This window comes from Protomyctophum parallelum (assembly GCF_964188405.1).
Source record: "Protomyctophum parallelum genome assembly, chromosome: 18".
Taxonomy (NCBI): Eukaryota; Metazoa; Chordata; class Actinopteri; order Myctophiformes; family Myctophidae; genus Protomyctophum; species Protomyctophum parallelum.
In genome coordinates, this window is record NC_139716.1 from 18,170,318 (window position 1) to 18,190,669 (window position 20,352).

General features: G+C 41.5%; 1 protein-coding gene across 2 annotated transcripts; it reads left to right on the forward strand.

Moving 5' to 3' along the window:
* The first annotated feature begins 640 nt into the window (after positions 1–640).
* Positions 641–19,417, forward strand: LOC310875823 (beta-enolase). 2 transcript variants are annotated; one of them, XM_083789215.1, is made up of 15 exons: positions 641–708; positions 6,623–6,712; positions 8,117–8,212; positions 8,918–8,976; positions 9,254–9,323; positions 9,439–9,572; positions 10,687–10,803; positions 11,607–11,712; positions 11,936–12,133; positions 12,249–12,325; positions 12,757–12,881; positions 13,196–13,304; positions 13,950–14,008; positions 16,370–16,465; positions 19,085–19,417. In XM_083789215.1, the coding sequence occupies exons 2-14, from the start codon at positions 6,628–6,630 to the stop codon at positions 16,440–16,442; spliced, it is 1,308 nt and encodes a 435-aa protein (XP_083645341.1). In that variant the 5' UTR covers positions 641–708; positions 6,623–6,627; the 3' UTR covers positions 16,443–16,465; positions 19,085–19,417. The 2 variants fall into 2 exon arrangements, with proteins under 2 accessions (XP_083645341.1, XP_083645342.1); XM_083789216.1 differs by lacking the exon at positions 16,370–16,465.
* Positions 19,418–20,352: the final 935 nt, after the last annotated feature.

A 20,352-nucleotide genomic window follows, 5' to 3' on the forward strand; every position in this document is an offset into this window, starting at 1 on the left:
TTAACTATGAGAGTGTACAAATGGAACAAATGGTTCCAAACTATCATTTAGCTGGGGACCCCCTGGAACTCCCTCAGGTACCCCTGGGGGACCCCGGACCCCACTTTGGGAGCCACTGCTATAGTGGAGTATGGATGGATGGATTCATAGATTCATTGGACACAAGACAAGTGTACAACAAAGTTATAACTCGATGGCGTTAATCCAATGCAATGCAAAAAGCGACATAACTGTGTTAGTATAGTAGCATCCAATAGATGTCAATAATAAAAACAGTAAGAAAAGTCAGTGCATATACAGGAATACAAGTATTGGAAATTGTATTGTATTGGAGTAAAGAGGAAGTACAAAAATATCTCAAAAGTGTACTTAAGTAAAATGCACTTATAGTTACTTCCCAGCCTTTCTCATTGAAAAGTACACAATGTCTCCAAAGTCTCTCCCTCTCTCTCTCTCTCTCTCTCTCTCTCTCTCGCTCTCTCTCTCTCTCTCTCTCTGTGTGTCTCTGCAGGGTTCTACGTTTTGGTGCAGGCGTGCACCATCCACACGCTCCCTGGAGCTCTATATGCGGACGACCCCCCCTCCTCCCCCCCTCTCAGTGACTCAGGTCTATAAAAAGCCCACGGCCACGACCGGTCTGGTCACTTTCCAAGTCGGACAGTCGCGCAAGTCAGACACCGCCGGACAGACCCACCGACCATCTATACGGTAAGGAATCTGTTCGCCATACATGCACGCGGCGTAGAATTATTTAAATGTCATTAAATAAGCTGTTGGTTTGACTCTGAATGCAATTTTTTTATTTTTTTATTTTCATTGTTCCAACGGTACAGAGGAACTGAATACAGGCCGGCTTCCTTGAACTGTGGCAATTAAAACTTTATTCAGTTGAAACTTTACACATTTGTCCTCCGATTTAAGGGAGATCGAACCTATACCGCTCAGATAAAGGGGCAGTGGTGGAAAAGTAACATTTACTTAAGTACTCTACTTAAGTACAATTTTGAGGTATTTTCACTTTACTGGAGTATTTCCAGTTTCCAATAAGTTTACTTCTACTCCACTTCATTTATATGAAAACTTTAGTTGCTAATTACTTTGTAGATTTTGATTACTATTACAAAACATTCGTTAACCACTTCATCCCTATATACATTTCGGCCATTTGAAAATAGACGCTCTACAAGCTCACAATGTATCACAACGTGACACATTGTGAGCTTGTAGATCTGGCATCTGCTACTTTAAAAAATATATATTTTATATATATTTGAAAACATGAAATGAGATTTTCTGCATAATGAGTACTTTCTACTTTAAGTACATTTTACATGCCAATAATTGTGTACTTTTACATGAATTTTACATTTGAATTACATTTGAATTTGAATTCCGGACTTTTACTTGTAACAGAGTATTTCTATATTGCAGTATTGTACTTAAGTAAGTGCTCTCTGAATGCTCAGTAATTATCACTAGTGAGTTATACCAATTAAGACCAGAGGCCGATTCTACAAATGTCTTCTAAATCCTGACAGTTTTGTTGCTATAAGTTGTCTCTGTCGGTTGGAAACCTCATTATGTCCGAAAGTTTTCAGGATGCAAATTCAACACATGTCGAAAGTAGCAGATCTACAAGCTCGAAACATTTCAAGCTTGTAGATTCTGATGCTTTTGATGCTTTTGTGCGATGCTGTATTATAGTGTCATCAGGGGGATGAGGAGGGGACGGGGGACACAAAAAGGTTAAATATGGATATAATATGGATCCCTCAAAATAATACGGTTTGAGAATCACGGCTGTAACATGAAAGGAGTATAGTTCACCCAAAACATTACTAAGGATCCCCAAAATTATATGTATTTGGCCGCCGACCCCCCCATCTCAAAATATTTAGTTATAGGGAGGGACCCCCCAGAAGTAAAGATTTGAGTTGAAATTGTTTTCACTCTAAAACATACTATTTGCACAAATGTTCAAGATTATTTTTTGCAGCTTGCAGATCTGCTATTTTTGAACAGCCGACGCTAAAATCTAAAATAACAGATGCTTCCTCGGTTACACATAAATCATGACATTTATTTTTAGTTGTGCTAATTTGTTTATCATCCACCTACCCATAACATCATAAGTTATTGTTTACCTATACTAAAAGATTTAAAGAACGGCGAAGACATAATGAATAGAATAGAAACACCAAGATCAAAACAATCAACTAAAAGCGAGTGTGAATAAATATGTAGGTCTTGAGCTGTGCTTTAAAGCGGTCTACAGAGAGGCTGCCTGTCTAAATAAAAAGGCCAGGCCACAGCAATGCAACTCCTTGCAATTTCCATTTGCTGCAAGGAGTAGGAGTTGCATTTGGTGTGGACTGGCCTGTAACAATCATTTATTGTAATGATTGTAATGATGTAATGATTCTGTATTCTAGGACTGACCCCCCCCCCCCCCCCCTTCCCATGGCATGAAATGCGAACATGAAAAATCTAGTTTTTATTTTATTTAAAAGAAAAATCCAGTTTTCACAACTCATCAGCATAACATGTCGACACAATGAGTCACAAAGCTTCGAATTCGGCTTGTTTTTAGGCCTAGAAGCTTCGACTTTAAAAAGAACGATCGAGAGGTCAGCCCTAGTGTATTCTTATAGGTGAATGAACAGACAGAAAAGTCACCACAGACAGACAGACAGACAGACGTGCTCGCTATCATTAACCTATACATCGTCGTAGGAAGCCAACTCGAGTCGTGACAAATCATGACAACAAACACAATATTTTGGACCAAACAAATAATTTGGCCCAAAACATTGTGTTTATTGTCACGACAAGAGTTGGCTTTGTCCGTGGCGTATTTAAATAAATACTTTTTGAAAAGTCTATGAGGAAAATGAACAGGGATTTATTTTCCGGGTCTCTCGAGGGGGCGGGACTGCGACGCTCTATATAGAGGCGTGTTAGCACTTAGCAGAGCTGCTACATGGTGGTGTTAGACCACTGGTTCCCAAAACACTGGCCCGGGACTCATTTGTGGGTCGCAGACACATTTTTATGGGTCCCTTTATTAAAAAAAAGAAATCTAAAATCATTCCCAAATCATTTGAATGATTCATTTCATGAATACATAAAAGAAACATTCCATCAATTAGAAAACAAATCAAGATAAATGGCCGATCTGCAAGCCGATCGACGCGTTGTGAGCTAGAGTAGATCGGCTATTTTCTCTAGTTTGGGTTCCGGGCGCAAACAGCTATAATTTGTCTTTTTGGGTCACAGGCTAAAAAGATTGGGAACCACTGTAGTCAATGATCATGAACCTATACATGCACCACGTACAGGCGTGTTTGCATGGCTGCTTTCAGACAATGATCATGAACGAACCTACACATGCACCACGTACGGTACGGACGTGTTTGCAGGGCTGCTTTCAGACAATGATCATGAACCTTTACAAGTTTACATGCATAACAAACAGTAAAACCATGCCACAGCGTCATGCTGTATATCACCTCCATACGTACACGCACGCACCGCACATGCCGCAGTGTCGTGCTCTATATCACCTACGCACACACACACACACACAGTGAATGGGTTCCGCGTGCAGATAACGTGCGTAGCAGCGTGTTTATTTGAATGGGGTTTTTTTAACCATGCAGATAGCGTAACAAAGAGGAAGCTGTTAAGGCTGATATGTTGCTCAACTCATTCACACTGCATCCAAACAGAACAAAGTCCACCTGATCCTCCAAAGGTCAGCTGGTGTCGTAACTCTCTCTCTCTCTCTGAGAGTCTGCCACGGCCATAAACCCGACCTATAGTACGAATGATTAAATATTTACATATGCATTAGACCAGACTCTCCTCTATAAAGTGTATACTGTCATGTATTAAGACCGTTCAGCAACAAACTTCATTGAAAAGATACACACTGTCCTTCCAATGCAAGGGTGCCCAAAAGGTAAGGCAATCTTACCAGCACACTAGATCACAAAGGCTGTGCAGGTAGACCACATGACATGCCCCTAAACATTTATCATTTTAATATTTAAAAGACCTATTTTTCGCATCTGCCTCTTGAATTTAGGTGACTTGATTGATTGACATCAAAACAGGGCCTGTCAGCTCAAACCCACAATGCAATACTTTCTTTTCATGAGTACAGACTTTGTGCACAAATGTCATTAAAAAGTTATATAAAAAAAACAAAAAAACAATTCCATTTCCCCTCTATTTTCCATTCCAAGTGCGTCTGTCTTATTATCGCATGCCAGTGCAGCTATTCCAAAGCCACCCCTCAGGTATTTGTTTTAAACTATTTTCAGCAATGGGTAGATCTGGTTGAGCTGGTCATTTTGAAAGTAGCTCACGAGTTTAAAATAAAAGTGTGATCACCCCTGTCCTAATCTCGTAAAAAGCACGTCTCTGCTTCTGGTGACTGATATTGTCCTTCTAATGAACGTTATACTCATTGAAAACACACGTCTCTGCTTCTGGTGACTGATATTGTCCTTATTGTAAATGAATCAGTCAGGCTAAATTCATTTCGATCCTATGCCACTAAAATGTGGAACGCCCTACCAACAGCCGTTAAGAAATCTGAATCCCTAGACTCCTTCAAAACCACTCTCAAAGAGTAGCCTACTGCAATTCGCCCCTGTAAAAGGCGAATTGAAAAGTTAAAGCCCCCCTCCCCCTTTACCTTCTATACTAGTGTACAATGCTTTTCTAGCCGCGTACACTATGATTTATTTTTTTATTAGAAGTGTATATATTTTATGTCGTTAAATGTTCTGATGAATTGAAAATGGAGGAACCTTATGTAAAGTAATGCTTTTTTTGTTTCCGTTTTTATCCTATCGCGATGGAAACATGCTAAACTTTATTTAAAAGTTGCTAGTGTGTACACGCACGCACGCACGCACGCACGCACGCACACACACACACACACACACACACACACACTACATCGACATGTTGTGAACTTGTATATCGGCTATTGGAACTACTGTATTAAAAAATGTTTTACAAAATAGTAAAAAAAGGCAAAGGCAAAGAAGTTTAGGGATAAGGGGTAAGGCACTGATGAAAATAGTACTCAACTCCATTAGCCTATTTCTCAAGTATTTCTCAAGTACTCAAGTACTTGCTGTTACGAAATACTTAAGTATTCATAAATGCATGCTTTTAAAAATATAACTTACAAAAAAAAATATATATTTCAATGCTAGTGAAAATAACAGATGTAGAAGTCATGGGAGCTTAGATCTGTTTTGACTTGAAATATAGCTTTTTCCCTTTGGAGTCAAAAGAACAATAAAATATTATTTTGAGTGGAGTGAATGTATCCCAAAATACACAAATACGCGAGTAAATGTACATTGTCGCTGTCAATCACTGTTTATGACCCTTTGACCTTTTAGCGAGCAGGTTCTGCACGTACGTACGCACACACACACACACACACACACACACACACACACACACACACACACACAGAGACTCAGTCTGTTTGTGTGTGTGACACCCACACACAGAGATAGGGCACAGACTTAACGTTTGTGGTGGGGGGGTAAAGGGTTATGAATCTTGAGTGGTCAGTGACGGCAGACAACAGCTGCACACACACACACACACACACACACACACACACACACACACACACACACACACACGCGCGCACGCACATGCACGTGGAATGTGTGTGACATTTGCTCTGAGATACAGTATCACCCTCTAAGTGGCCCAACTGTCCTCTGAGCATTGTGTGTGTGTGCGCGTGTGTGTGTCTCACAGTAATAACAGTGATGTCCTCTGAGGAAATGTCAAAGGCTACTGGAGACAGCGCGCACACACACACACACACACACAGAGGCGTTGCTGTGAACACTTCGGTTTGATTTGATTCAATACAATTCAAATGTATTTGATTCACAGGATATTTATTGGCATGCGTGAAAACAAGCATCAGAAGTTAGAAACAATATGTGCTGTTAGTAAGTAAATAAATAAATAAATAAATAAATAAATAAATAAATAAATAAATAAATAAATAAATAAATAAATAAATAAATAAATAAATAAATAAATAAATAAATAAATAAATAAATAAATAAATGTGTAAAACAGCTATTATAAAAACCATGAACTTCAGCATAACAATAGTTAGTCACGGGTCTCTCGCTCGCTCTCTCTCTCTCTCTCTCTGTCTCTCTCTCTGACCTTCATTCGGATCAGGAAATAGAATTGTTCTCTCCTGCGTTCATATTGGTTCAGCTGTCAGGGCAGCTGCTCTGTGATAGGCTGTGTGTGTGTGTGTGTGTGTGTGTGGGGGGGGGGCTTAGGGCGGGGCTTAGGGAACTGTATAGGGTGGGCGGGGAGACACACACATACCCACACACACACACACACACACATGGCGCTACACAGGATAGCTAATGCAGGTCTCACACACGCACGCACGCATGCACACACACACACATACACACACACACACACACACACACACACACACACACACACACATTCCAGGTCATTGAATAACAGTCTGCCTGTCACTCTGCCTGTCTGTCTGACTCTCTGCCTGTCTTGTCTGACTCTCTGCCTGTCTGTCTCTCCACAGTAAAGATGTCTATCACTAAGATCCATGCCAGGGAGATCTTGGACTCCAGGGGAAACCCCACCGTGGAGGTGGACCTCTGGACCCACAAAGGTGAGAACCCTACATATTAAATGGTGCATTTATATATAGCGCTGTGCATTTCATTCATCCATTCACACACCGACGGCAGAGGAAACCATGCAAGGCACCAACCTGCACATCGGGAGCAATTATAGGGGTTCAGAGTCTTGCTCAACGACACTTTCGACACCAACTCTGGGGGAGCCCACAGGGATCGAACCGGGAACCTCACGGTTCCCTTCCAGCTGTTCTACCAGCCACTCTACCCCTAACCCTACGACCCCACACAACCCAACCCCACCCCCAGGTTACTTTAAATCACAAACCAATCAAAACAGTTTCACTGCAACAGTATAACTTTCACAAGAAAGTATGGTTGCCACGACTTCCTACATACCTGACAAACATGGAGGTGTGTTAAAAAATTGATGTAAACCCCCCCCACCCACCCAAAAAAAAGAAAAGAGGGAAATGTTATACCGCGATCATGGGTTCTTTAGTTATATGGGCCGTTGAATAAAGCTTGTTTTCTACCAAAAACTCAATCTTTGAAAATATTTAGGACAGTGGTTTAAACCAGTGGTCCGGGGACCACCAGTGGTCCTTGAGGGGCTTCCAGGTGGTCCCCAGCTAAATTATGGAAAGTTAGTAACCAAATAAAATGGACCTTTTACAGTGTAAAAGGCTAAATGTCATCAAATGGTGGTTCCGTGACTCAAAGTCCGTACTGAAAGTTGCAAACAAGTCGTGTCTTATAGTTACCATAGTTACAACTTTAGGGATAGTCCCGATCACGTTATTTTGCTGAATTTGCTCCCGATCCGATTCTGATCATTTTGATTTTGAGTATCTGCCGATACCGATTCTCCCGACTCCCGATACTTACATGTTTATAGAACACTCATTATGCCATATCACAGTAGTACAAAAATCACAGACAATATCCAGTCTAATATCATGATATAGATATAATATTGATACTCTAGGGATCATGTTTTTCTTTGCTCCCGGTCTGATTCCGATCATTTGAAAATGGCAAAAATTCGGCCCCAATTTACGATCACGTGGTCGACCGGTGACAACCGTAGTTACAACATTATCTGAATGTCAGCGACGTTCAATAGCATTAACCTCTCCGTGTGTCTGTGTCTGTGTCTGTGTGTGTGCGTGTGCGTGTGCGTGTGCGTGTGCGTGCGTGCGTGCGTGCGTGCGTGCGTGCGTGCGTGCGTGCGTGCGTGCGTGCGTGCGTGCGTGCGTGCGGCGCGCGCGCGCGCGCGCGCGCGCGTGTGTGTGTGTGTGTGTGTGTGTGTGTGTGTGTGTGTGTGTGTGCGTGCGTGCGTGCGTGCGTGCGTGCGTGCGTGCGTGCGTGCGTGCGTGCGTGCGTGCGTGCGTGTGTGTGTGTGTGTGTGTGCGTGCGTGCGCGTGTGCTTACAGGTCGCTTCAGGGCTGCCGTTCCCAGCGGAGCATCCACTGGTATCCATGAGGCTCTTGAGCTCAGAGACGGAGAGAAGGGACGCTACCTGGGAAAAGGTATTTATGTACTATTACACTAGTACTATATACACTACACTACTATTGTATATGTAACATATAGTAGAGAAGGTATTTATGTACAAATACACTAGTACTATATACACTACTATTTTGACTTTTCTATGCTGTAACAGGTGGTTTCTCTTTTTTTAGTTATGACAGCACAAAACAGCATTATGGAAAAATACTGTGGGGATACTATCATATAGTGGAGAGGAAGTTATACATTTCCAAACAAACAGTTACTCAAGTACAGTTCAAAGCAAACATTCAAAACATGTAGTTGAAAATGTCCAGCTCAGCTAACAGTTGTGTTAGAAACAATAGTAGTTGCAGTGGTTCATTCAGAGTTTTCTGGCGCCCTCTAGTGACCACCTCAGACTAGGACAGTACCACTAGTGTGTACAATACATCATCATTCTAGTCAAGTGTTTAAAATGACATGCATTTGTTATACTATAGTAAGTAATACAAAAATGAACAACCTAAAACATGAACCTTTGTGGAAAAAAACTAATGTTGTCCTTTAAACCTCTCTTAAATCTCTATTGTAGCAAAAACACAAGAGTAACTGAAATGAATGATATATCCAACTACTGTAGTGCTGCACCATTCTTGCTCAAATGTAGAAATTAGATGGCATAGGAGTCTGAATCTAGATCTCCATCTTGTAGTTTTAACTCTCATTCACGTTTTCCTCAGGAACTCTGAAGGCTGTAGATCACGTGAACAAGGACATCGCTCCCAAACTGATTGAGAAGGTAACGCACGCACGCACGCACGCACGCATTTTACATACATTCCTATTAGAAGCTATTCTGGAGGACCAACAAACAAACACGCATAACAGTATATACAACTATACATATATCACACAATAAGACAAAACACAAAAAACATGAAAAGCCAAGTAAAAATAGAAGAATAAATAAGCTTGACAACCCGTTAATTCCATCGATGTTAGTCTGGCCAGTTCATTATCATTACGGTCATTGATTGTCTGTCTGTCTGTCTGTCTGTCTGTCTGTCTGTCTGCAGGGCTTCAGTGTTGTTGACCAGGCGAAGATTGACCACTGGATGTTGGAACTGGACGGCACTGAGAACAAATGTAAGGGTCTGTCTGTCTGTCTGTCTGTCTGTCTGTCTGTCTGTCTGTCTGTCTGTCTGTCTGTCTGTCTGTCTGTCTGTCTGTCTGTCTGTCTAACCCACCTGTCTGTGTGCAGCTAAGTTTGGAGCCAATGCGATCCTGGGCGTGTCTCTGGCGGTCTGCAAGGCCGGAGCAGCAGAGAAGGGCGTTCCTCTGTACAGACACATCGCTGACCTGGCCGGAAACAAGGAGGTCATCCTGCCTGTGCCTGTGAGTTAGCATTATTATTATTATTATTATTATTATTATTACTACTGACCTGGAGAGCGGAGGGGCTGGAGGGAGGGGCTGCAAGGGGAGGGGGAGTGGCTAGAGGTGGCTTGGGGGAGGGGCTTCACTTATAATCAGAATCTACATTATTTCCAAATGTATGTGTTCTGGTGTAAGACAGTAGACAGTGGCATTGTTCCACCGTTTTTCTTGTTTCCAGAGTTCATGAGCATGCATGAAGTGAGTGGAAAAGTGAGTTTAGCGACTATTAACGTTGTTTAATACAATCAGATCTCTCTTTGGATGTATGGGCTGTCAAGGCAAGCGTTCCATAATAAGTTATGGGTATGATGATGATGATGATGATGATGATGATAAAATCCTAAAGGGAAGCACGCAAATCCCATAAAAAAGTTGACGGGTGCTGAACAAAAATATATCTATATATAATCTCTATTATGAAGACCCGGAGGGTCGAAACGTTGATTCTGCTCTTCTGAATAAACTTATTGGGAGCTCAAGATACGGTGTGCGGACATCCATACCTTCTTTCTGTATGATAGATAGATCTTAAAAAGTGAACGAAATTAAAAGTGCCAACCAATCAGTGCATCAGATCACAAAACAACATAAAGATAAAAAATCAGAAGCAAAGATTTGAGTTAAAAACATTCGCTCTGAAATAATATATATTCAAAGATTTGCACTATATCATTTTTATCCCACAATTTTGTAACCCATTTTTCACCCCTGTGTCAATTATCTAATGTGATCCTGGGCTCTACTGGGGGACATGGGGAGAGCAACGGACTTGAACTCATGCTTCCTTCATGCCTGAGTGTCCAAGTTGCTCCTTTACACCTGACAGGGGGGAGTTTCCCTGGTTGGACGTAGCGCGTGGAAGGAACACGTTATTCCAACCAGTTCCTTTCCCCTCCATCAGGCGCCCCGGATCTGCTATTTTTCAATAGCTAAAGTATAACATAATGAAACACAAAAAGGGGTTCCCGCCCAAAATGGGTCAAATAATATATGTTAGATGATGTTAGTTAATACATACGTACACACAATACAGTCATTACATTAATACTCTCCTCTCTCTCTCTCTCTCCAGGCCTTCAACGTCATCAATGGTGGAAGCCATGCTGGAAACAAGCTGGCCATGCAGGAGTTCATGATCCTCCCTGTCGGAGCCAACAACTTCCATGAGGCCATGAGGATCGGAGCCGAGGTATAAATACATTACATACATACTTCAGAAATAGCTTTATACATACTTATTTACTCTATAAGCATTATAAACAACTTCCGTGAGGCCATGAGGATCGGAGCCGAGGTATAAATACATTACATACATACTTCAGAAATAGCTTTATACATACTTATTTACTCTATAAGCATTATAAACAACTTCCGTGAGGCCATGAGGATCGGAGCTGAGGTATAAATACTTATACTTAATACTTATAAATACATAATTTATATAAAATAAAAATAAAACTTTATAAACGTTATTATTGATTTCACTACGTCAGGCACGTCACTGGCCATAAATAAGCCTTAATTAATAATTAATTCATTTATAAACAACTTCCATGAAGCCATGAGGTAAATCACTTAATAAATACCCTAGGTGGGGTTGGCCTAACTAAACTAAAGGGCCTTTCTGTGTGGAGTGTGCGTCTTCTCCCCGTGTCCCCTAGGGGGCGACCTTTCTGTGTGGAGTGTGTGTCTTCTCCCTGTATCCCCTAGGGGGCGTCCTTTTTGTGTGGAGTGTGCGTGTTCTCCCCGTGTCCCCTAGGGGGCGTCCTTTCTGTGTGGAGTGTGCGTCTTCTCCCCTATAGGGACACATTACATATATTTTTATGTAATGTAATTATTACTATACTTAGTATTACTATAGGTGTATCATAACTTGAAGAACAGCATCGTAACATAATAAAGTGTATTTATAGGTGTGTCATAATGTAATATATTTATATATATCGTACATATTTACAGGTGTATCACAATGTAATTTATTTATATTTCCAGGTTTATCACAGCTTGAAGAACGTCATCAAGGCTAAATACGGCCAAGACGCCACCAACGTTGGAGATGAGGGCGGTTTCGCTCCCAACATCCTGGAAAACAATGAGGGTGAGACAGGCTTTCATTCATTACAACTATGAGGGTCAGACAGGCTGAGAGGGTGAGGCAGGCTTTCATTCATTAAAACAATGGGAGGGTGAGACAGGCTTTCATTCATTAGAGAAGGCAGGATACCCAGATATGATCATCATCGTTAGGATGATAAGGTTGTATTAAAGTTGTATAAAAAGTTGTATTATAGTTATATTAACGTAATATTATTATATTGCAGCTCTGGAGCTGCTGAAGACGGCCATCGAGAAGGCGGGCTACCCAGACAAGATCATCATCGGCATGGACGTGGCAGCGTCCGAGTTCTACAGGAACGGGAAGTACGACCTGGACTTCAAGTCACCGGACGACCCCGCCAGACACATCACTGGAGATCAGCTTGGAGATCTGTACAAGAGCTTCATCAAGGGCTACCCTGGTAAACACGACACGTTTATGATATATAGATCTGATATAGCACCTGTTGTACAAGAGGTTAATCACTCACTGCACTCTCTCTCTCTCTCTCTCTCTCTCTCTCTCTCTCTCTCCAGTCATGTCTATTGAGGATCCATTCGATCAGGATGACTGGGAGAACTGGTCCAAGTTCACCGCCGCCACCGACATCCAGGTGAGACAGAAAGACAGACAGACAGACAGACAGACAGACAGACAGACAGACAGACAGACAGACAGACAGACAGACAGACAGACAGACAGACAGACAGACAGACAGACAGACAGACAGACAGGCGAGCCAGTGGGATACGACAGTACAGTATCTACAGTATATTCAGGACATACTGGTGGGAGGACATACTGTACTGTTGATTCAAACGTTTGAATCAACTGGCATAATTGTCCACTCTAAATTATTTTAAGAAAGGACACACACACACAGTCTGATTATGTTCTATAGATTGTAGGTCATCATCAATAAGTAGTCTCGGAGAGACACTATGTACATTCTACACCACCGGATAGAATCATGACCTGACAGTGACAGACAGTAGATCTACACATCATAGTGATGTGTCCTAACAGTGTGATGATGATCTATAGATCGTAGGTGATGACCTGACGGTGACCAACCCTAAGCGTATCCAGACAGCCGTGGAGAAGAAGGCCTGCAACTGTCTGCTGTTGAAAGTCAACCAGATCGGCTCCGTCACCGAGTCCATCAAGGCGTGAGTATAGACTTGTAGATCATCTAAGACTAGACTAAGACAAAGCAATTTCAGAATACTAAATAGGACTAAGACTAAATTGTGTGTTATTCAAAAGACTAAGATTAAACCAAAACTTGATGAGAAAATTGACCAAGTCCATCAAGGCGTGAGTTAGACTTGTAGATCCGTTATCAGATCTGTAGATCTTCTATAGAGTCAATGGTGGCAGCCAATGAGTTTATATTAGGGCGCGGTAGAAACCCTGTCGCTCGTCTCGTCTCTAATCCAGGTTGAACCTTGTCTCTATAGTCTAACATGTCCATGTTTTCCAGGTGCAAGCTGGCTCAGAGCAACGGCTGGGGTGTGATGGTGAGCCATCGCTCCGGAGAGACTGAAGATACCTTCATCTCCGACCTGGTGGTGGGACTGTGCACCGGACAGGTACAGTACACTACTACTACACCACCCCTACACCCACTGCCATACACATACACATCCTCAAGTCCTCATGTCCTCAAGGATAATCACTTGTGGCGTCCTCAATTTTCTGTCCTCACTTTTTATCCTCAATACCAGAGTAATCTAGTAAGAGAGTGGCGACACTAGCGTTGAATCCAATTGTAACAATGGAATGCGGAAGTGCTCATTCTATCTCAATGGGATAGTTCCAATGTTTGGAACTATAGCCCATAGGCACCCGCTTTGCGGCGAGATCAAAGCGTGTCGCCACTCTCTTACTATTCCACTCGGCTCAATACGTACTTTGCTCAGCCAATCAAATCACCGTTATGGGGTGCTCAGCCAATCAAATCATCGCTATGGGGTACACACAAACAGTCAAATCTAGGCATAGGAGGGGCTAGTGGCAATTCACAAAATACATGGACAAAGTGTGACGCCATTGGTTTCTACAAAATCTGATTCAGAAAAATAACTTTACTGTCACACCTTAAACACGCATTTTACAGTAAAAATTGTGATATTAATTTGTCAGGGCTCCTCAGACAGAGCCGTTTTGAAGACTGTTTATCAGCTATTTCAAATCCGCCATCTGTCTGTCTGTCTGTCTGTCTGTCTGTCCCTCAGATCAAGACTGGCGCCCCCTGTAGGTCCGAGCGTCTGGCCAAGTACAACCAGCTGATGAGGTGAGTGACATCATCATCATCATCATCATTATTCTCCATGAACAATAGACGTTACCTTGTAAACACCTTTGCTAGCATGGAGCCTACTAGTTAACTAGCTAAACTAGTTGACTACCGGTAGTTAAACAAGTTAACTGGTTATCTTATTAAGTACTTCTATACTAGCATGCATGAAGCACTTACATACTTATAATAGCATGACACACTGCTCTGCTAGCATGGAACACTATACATTGAATAACTAGTTCACTAACTAGTCCACTAACTAGTTCACTAACTAGTTGACTGGTTATAGTAAACACTTCTAAGCATGGAGCACTACATTTAATAACTAGTTCACTGGGTATCTTAGTAAACACTTCTCTGCTAGCACGGAGCACTACATTTACTAACTGGTGTTTAATTTCCCTTATCGTGGCGGGAAGTGGAACAGGAATTGTGAGTGTCTGAACCAATCACAGCGATGGCGGCCAAGCTCCAAATGCATCATAGCCAATCACAGCGTTGTGCACGGCGTTGAACCTCCAGACACTTTTACCCAGCTATGAGAGTTAATTTTACCCAGTTATGAGAGTTAATTTAACCCAGCTATCAGAGCTCCTTTTTAGGGCATGCCACGACCCGCCTAGAGGTCACGCTAGATAAACCACAAATTAAAACGAATATCAAGGCAGTGCCAAATGAAGTTTCTGTCTCTGCGTTGCCTATTATCTGGCCTCAAATTGTTTCCATATAAACAAATTCTAGTGTAGGCTACTGTTTAAGAACTAAATCATTCTTAACACATGGCAGCAGCCATGTTTGTTGAGATTCAACACACAGCACCGCCCTCTAGTGGCCATAATGAGTCATGGCTCTGTGTGGAAGATGTGATTGGCCAGGTGCATGTCATGATACTATTGGTTGAAAAATGTGATTGGACAGGTTCATGTCACAATACTATTGGTTGAAAAATGTTTGGTACCTGCCGGCGTTATCATGCATGCTGTTTTTTGGGGCGATAGGGTGTAAGAGAAAGTGAAACTATTTTTTTTTATTTCAGTTTGTCCGTAACCGTTTCTAAACCGTTCTCTACTAGCATCTTGTAAACTGGTTTAGGGACTGTTCAATGTTTGTGGGAGGGGCCACTGGAGGAAAACAAGGGAGGGTATATGCTTTAATTTTAGTCCAGGGGAGGGTGAGATGATATATATTTGACTCTATACAATCTAAAATACATATAGCCTTTACAGCATACACAGTAAAAGAAAGAAGAAACCTTTAACTTTCCAAGAAAAGGAAATTTATATTTATAACCAAATCTAAACCGGCATTCAAATAGTTTGAAGCCTGACTAGTATCTTTAGGAAGAAGGTTCTTTTTTACCAAAGCTGTTTATTATTTGGTGTGTGGTCAATCATTTACCACAGGGGTTGGGTCAAGGAAGACTCATTTCTGTCCTCCAGTGACCTTTCAGTATAAATAACATTCTAAAACCCTCCACTGACCCTCTCACTATACATATGAAACGGTCTCTTATCGTGTAAACATTTACTAACCAGTTGTGAAGGGTTTTCCACAGGGGTCTTCAACAGGTGGTCCGGGACCCCTAAGAGGTCCTCAGCTCAGAGTGCACTTGACAAACAAACAAATTAACAAATGTCTAAACAACATTGATCAACCCATGGTCACTGCAGTAAGTCAGATATCGTTGCTGTCCGGAAGAAACCACTTAACTCCATGTTTGAAGTTTTTGACTATCTGCCAAAGCAATCTGCCAAACTCCACCATCCGTCATCTTTTTTATTTTATTTTCTTCAAAAATCAGTGCTATTGAACACACGTCTTTGCGTTGGTTAAAATATATATTGAACCAACGGAAAGTATTAAAATGCGCTTAGACGAAAGTCCCCATGAGCTGGATGTTTTTTTTGTTTTAATTTCCAGAAAAATGAACATTTTGGAGTTAGGTGTTTTTTCTTCCAGACAGCAGAGATATGGTGAACTAGCTCTCACGGAGGTGCATGGACGACTTCCTCCACAAGGGGTCCCTCTCCTGAAGACCCCTGCTCTGCTCTGCTCTGTTCTGTCTAACCTGACTCCTCCAGATGGAAGAAGTACACATGTTGTGAACTTGTGAATCACCATCTGGCGGGGTCAGGTTACGTTCTGTCAGCATGGACGCCGCATTTGAAAAACCTGCTATGCGATGTGAGCTTGTAGATCTAATAACACCGCATCACGTGAGCTTGTGGATCTAATATTGGTCATGCTACCGTCAGCGCACGACACCGTCGTACGACGAAGTCTAAAACGACAAGGGCTTAGAACGAACCCTGACCCTTTTTGTTCTGACCTTGATGTTGACCTTCTGACCTTCAGGATTGAGGAGGAGTTGGGATTCACTAGGGCGAGGTTCGCCGGACGCGACTTCCGTCACCCCAAGATCCACTAAGAGAGCTGTGGCGACACCTAGAGGTGTGAACGAACGAACGAATCTGCCATGCATCATGATTAGGGATGGAGCATTTTCTATTATTTTGTGGAAAGATGGGAGACGACAATAAGCTCTCAACAGAACCAGCATATTTTACTATGGCCTTCAAATACAGTACTTTTCTAACAGACAGAAGGCCAATTGATCTTATTACTTTTGATTAGATTTATCAATAGGGTATAGGGTTTCGAGCTCCATCCCTAATTATGATGCGTTCACGATTCCCTTAGCGATTCACTTTAAAAAGATTCCATTTTGCCATGCATCATGATGCGTTCACGATTCCTGTACGATTCACTTGCTAACGATCCGATTATACGATGCATCTTCGTTTTCCATATTTCTGCTCACGTTCGCTTTGTCTTCGGTTAATACAAGTCAGCCAGATACATCGTGTGAAGTCCCTTTTCATTCGTGGAGTACTTTAACGCATTCGAGCGTAAACTGTGACTTTACGAGTTGTGTTTGTAATAATGTAGAGAAATAAATTTGTACGTGACATCGACGAAGACAGGGCACTTCAAGACACCTCAAAATGCTCAGTGTTAATTTAACTCAAAGAAGAGGAACCAAAATGGAACCTCGTCCATCGACGGTGTCGCTCACTGAAAAATCAAAACAGCAGATCTTCAAGCTCATAACGCGTCGCGCCACAATGCGTTGTGAGCTCGCAGGTCCTGCTGTGTGCCTGTGTAGATCTGATGTGTGCTTGTAGATCTGCCGTCTTCGATTGTGAGCTTGTAGATTTGAAGTTAAATTAACACTGACTTTTTTTGCCCTTTTAGTAAAACAAAATGCTAGCAGCGCAAACGCAGTAACGGCTCTAACGCGATATGGTGCTGCGAACAAGCCGACCGCAAGCTGAACTTAAAAGACGTAGCCTGAACTATTGCTATATGCTAATTATTATAGTGCCCGCTATAGGCTAAAGCTAAATGCTAATGCTATTTAACATAGTCCAACGCTATACGCTAAAGCTAAATGCTAATTTTCATTGTGCCTCATTGCCATTTTATGTTCTGAATTGATTTGATTGAACCCGTAAACTAAAACTATTTGTTTTAAAACTTGTTTAAAAAAAAAAAGTAACAATGTACCTAATGTAGCCTAATAGTTTAGTGTATTTATATGGTGTCCATACACCATATAAATAAACAAAACTATTTTGTTTCATTACTTATTTATGTATAGCATTGAATCATTTTAATGATTCAATGCAAAATGGGGGTGTTTTTAAATATAGCATGTAGTCTAGTGTCATTTTCATTGCGTTGGAAGTTATTGTAAAATCGACAATGAACTTAAGTTTAGTTAGTAGAGATGACTAATGGTTTATGTAACGTTACGTAAATGTATTCACGCAGAATCATCCTGGTCCACATTGTGATGCATCTTAATCTCCTTACCTAGCAGAAGAGTGACTTTAAACCAACATAAGAATATACATTATGTATTTATGTATTCATGCATTAAAATAATCCACATAGCAGCAGCATGTGGTTAGACCAGTGGTTTTCAACCAGTGGTCCGGGGACAACCAGTGGTCCGTGAGGAGGTTCCAGGTGGTCCCTATAGCTAAATGATGGAGAGTTGGTAACGCTCTCATGCAGCATGGAATTGTGGACAAAATTGTATCCAAAATACAAAATATTCGAAGTGTTGGGTCTGAGAGGCTAAATAATTGTGGTCGTGGCTCCAAAGCCGAATACTTAATAGACCTTGATATGAAAAGTGTTGAAAACCACTGGGTAAGACATAAGGTAGGTGACGGTCCACATATGGGTCCACATTCATTTATCCCATAGAGATTTACAAAAAAGTATGTATACAAATAATTTAAACCTAGAATGAATCATGACCATAAAACATTTGATTCTGTTTAGGCCGGGCACTAAATGACGTTCGTGTCTGATATAAATACAGTGGACGCCCTCATTTCACACAAGTGTGATTTATTTTATTTTATCTATTTTCACAGAATCAAATGGTTTATGGTCATGATTCACCATTGATTCTAGGCTTAAAATAATTTATATAAATATTTGTTTTATTAAATCTCTATGGGAAAAATGAATGGGGTCCGATCGATGGAACCAGAAAATGGCCGCCATGCACAGCTATGCCCTATAGCAGCAGGTTTGTATGTAGCATACATGTTTGAGCCAAAAACAGGTGAATAAATCACACAGAAACAACACGAGCTGTTTAGAATGGATAAATAATAACCACACCTCTATCCATCACCCCCTCCCCCTAATCACCACAGGAGGGAAAAGAGCACTTTAGACTCTCGTAGATGATATGAAAATGTAAAAAATCGCTCAAATACATCTACGAGAATCTTAATCTAAAGCCCGAACCACACCAATAGGATCACCATGCAACTCCTTGCAACCAAACGGTTGCGAGTAGATGCATGTAGTTGCAAGCAACCATTGAATTAAATCACTTGGGTCGACATGCGCCGACGTGCAACAGGACTTATCACACTGCTGGGACGAACACTGAAACCATTGGTGTGGTTTTGGCTTCAAAGGCTAGGACAGAGAGACCTATAAGCGCTGAAAGTGGATCGTTAACCTGCGTGTTCTCTCCTATAGGATCGAGGAAGAGTTAGGGGACAAAGCCAAGTTTGCCGGACAAGACTTCCGTCACCCAAAGATCAACTAGACCCCTATTCCCCCATCACCATCGCCATTACGACCCACCCACTGACAGCACCCTCTCCCGCTCTCTCTCTCGCCAACACCCCGCCCATTGGAGGCGGGACACCTGGTTGGTTTGAAGGGGTGGGCGGGGTCACAACCGCCAAATGAAATGATTCCATTTCTTCACTGTTGTTTTATATAAGAACAAACACACACACACACACACACACACACACACACACACACACACGTCAGTGTGAAATAAAAAACATTAAAATAAAAAAACGCTGTGTGAATGTTTTCTTCCTGTCAGGTAGTTTCTGCCACTGATAAATTCATGCCCACAATTCAGACAGCTCCCCCACACGGGGTAAAGGTTGAATGGTGTACTGCAGGGCAGCTCGAAGAAGCCACTGTAATTCAACAGTAGTTTAGGATAATCCTATGAACTGGAGACCAGTTTCTCAATAGTGTTTCACATGCAATTTGCTATTGATTGGAATGCCATTTTCATTGTTTTGATTGTTGCCACCTTCAATAATGATAATAGTCTTTGTCTCCACATCATATATTTTTGTTGTCATGGACACTTGTACAAAACATTAATAATTCTACTCGAGTTGGAAGCATTAAGACCCATTTTAACCCTCAATGGCTTCCTTTCTGAAAAATAACTTCATTGTAAAAAGATTCACGCGTTTAGACATTCTATTTACAATGAGATGCGGACGGGAGCTGGTGCCACTTGGACCTGGACGTAACGTAGCAGTACAAAATGACGTCGGACTTAGCCCAACAATAGCCCATTGTCTCGAGTGATTTTCGTCATTTTTGACCATGGGCTGTAGCCCATCTCGGCATACTATAGCATGCCGTTTTTCATCATTTTTGAGGATTTGAAAAAAAAGACAATGGACTATAGCCCATTGTCTCGAGTGATTTTCGTCTTTTTTTTAAATCCTCGTTTTTCATCATTTTTGACCATTTGAGGATTTGAAAAAAAAAGACAATGGACTATAGCCCATTGTCTCGAGTGATTTTCGTCTTTTTTTTAAATCCTCGTTTTTCATCATTTTTGACCATGGGCTGTAGCCCATCTCAGACGGCATACTGTATAACACTATAGAAACACTATATTCAAATCCTCGTTTTTCATCATTTTTGACTGGGCTGTAGCCCATCTCAGACTACATACTGTATAACACTATAGAAACACTATG

Bases quoted from the DNA above. Each gene is read 5' to 3' on its own strand.
- LOC310875823 (XM_083789215.1), top strand. From the start codon at position 6,628: ATGTCTATCACTAAGATCCATGCCAGGGAGATCTTGGACTCCAGGGGA. The intron at 8,977-9,253 runs GTAACGCACGCA...GTCTGTCTGCAG, and splicing joins CTCCCAAACTGATTGAGAAG to GGCTTCAGTGTTGTTGACCA. The intron at 12,134-12,248 runs GTAAACACGACA...CTCTCTCTCCAG, and splicing joins CTTCATCAAGGGCTACCCTG to TCATGTCTATTGAGGATCCA.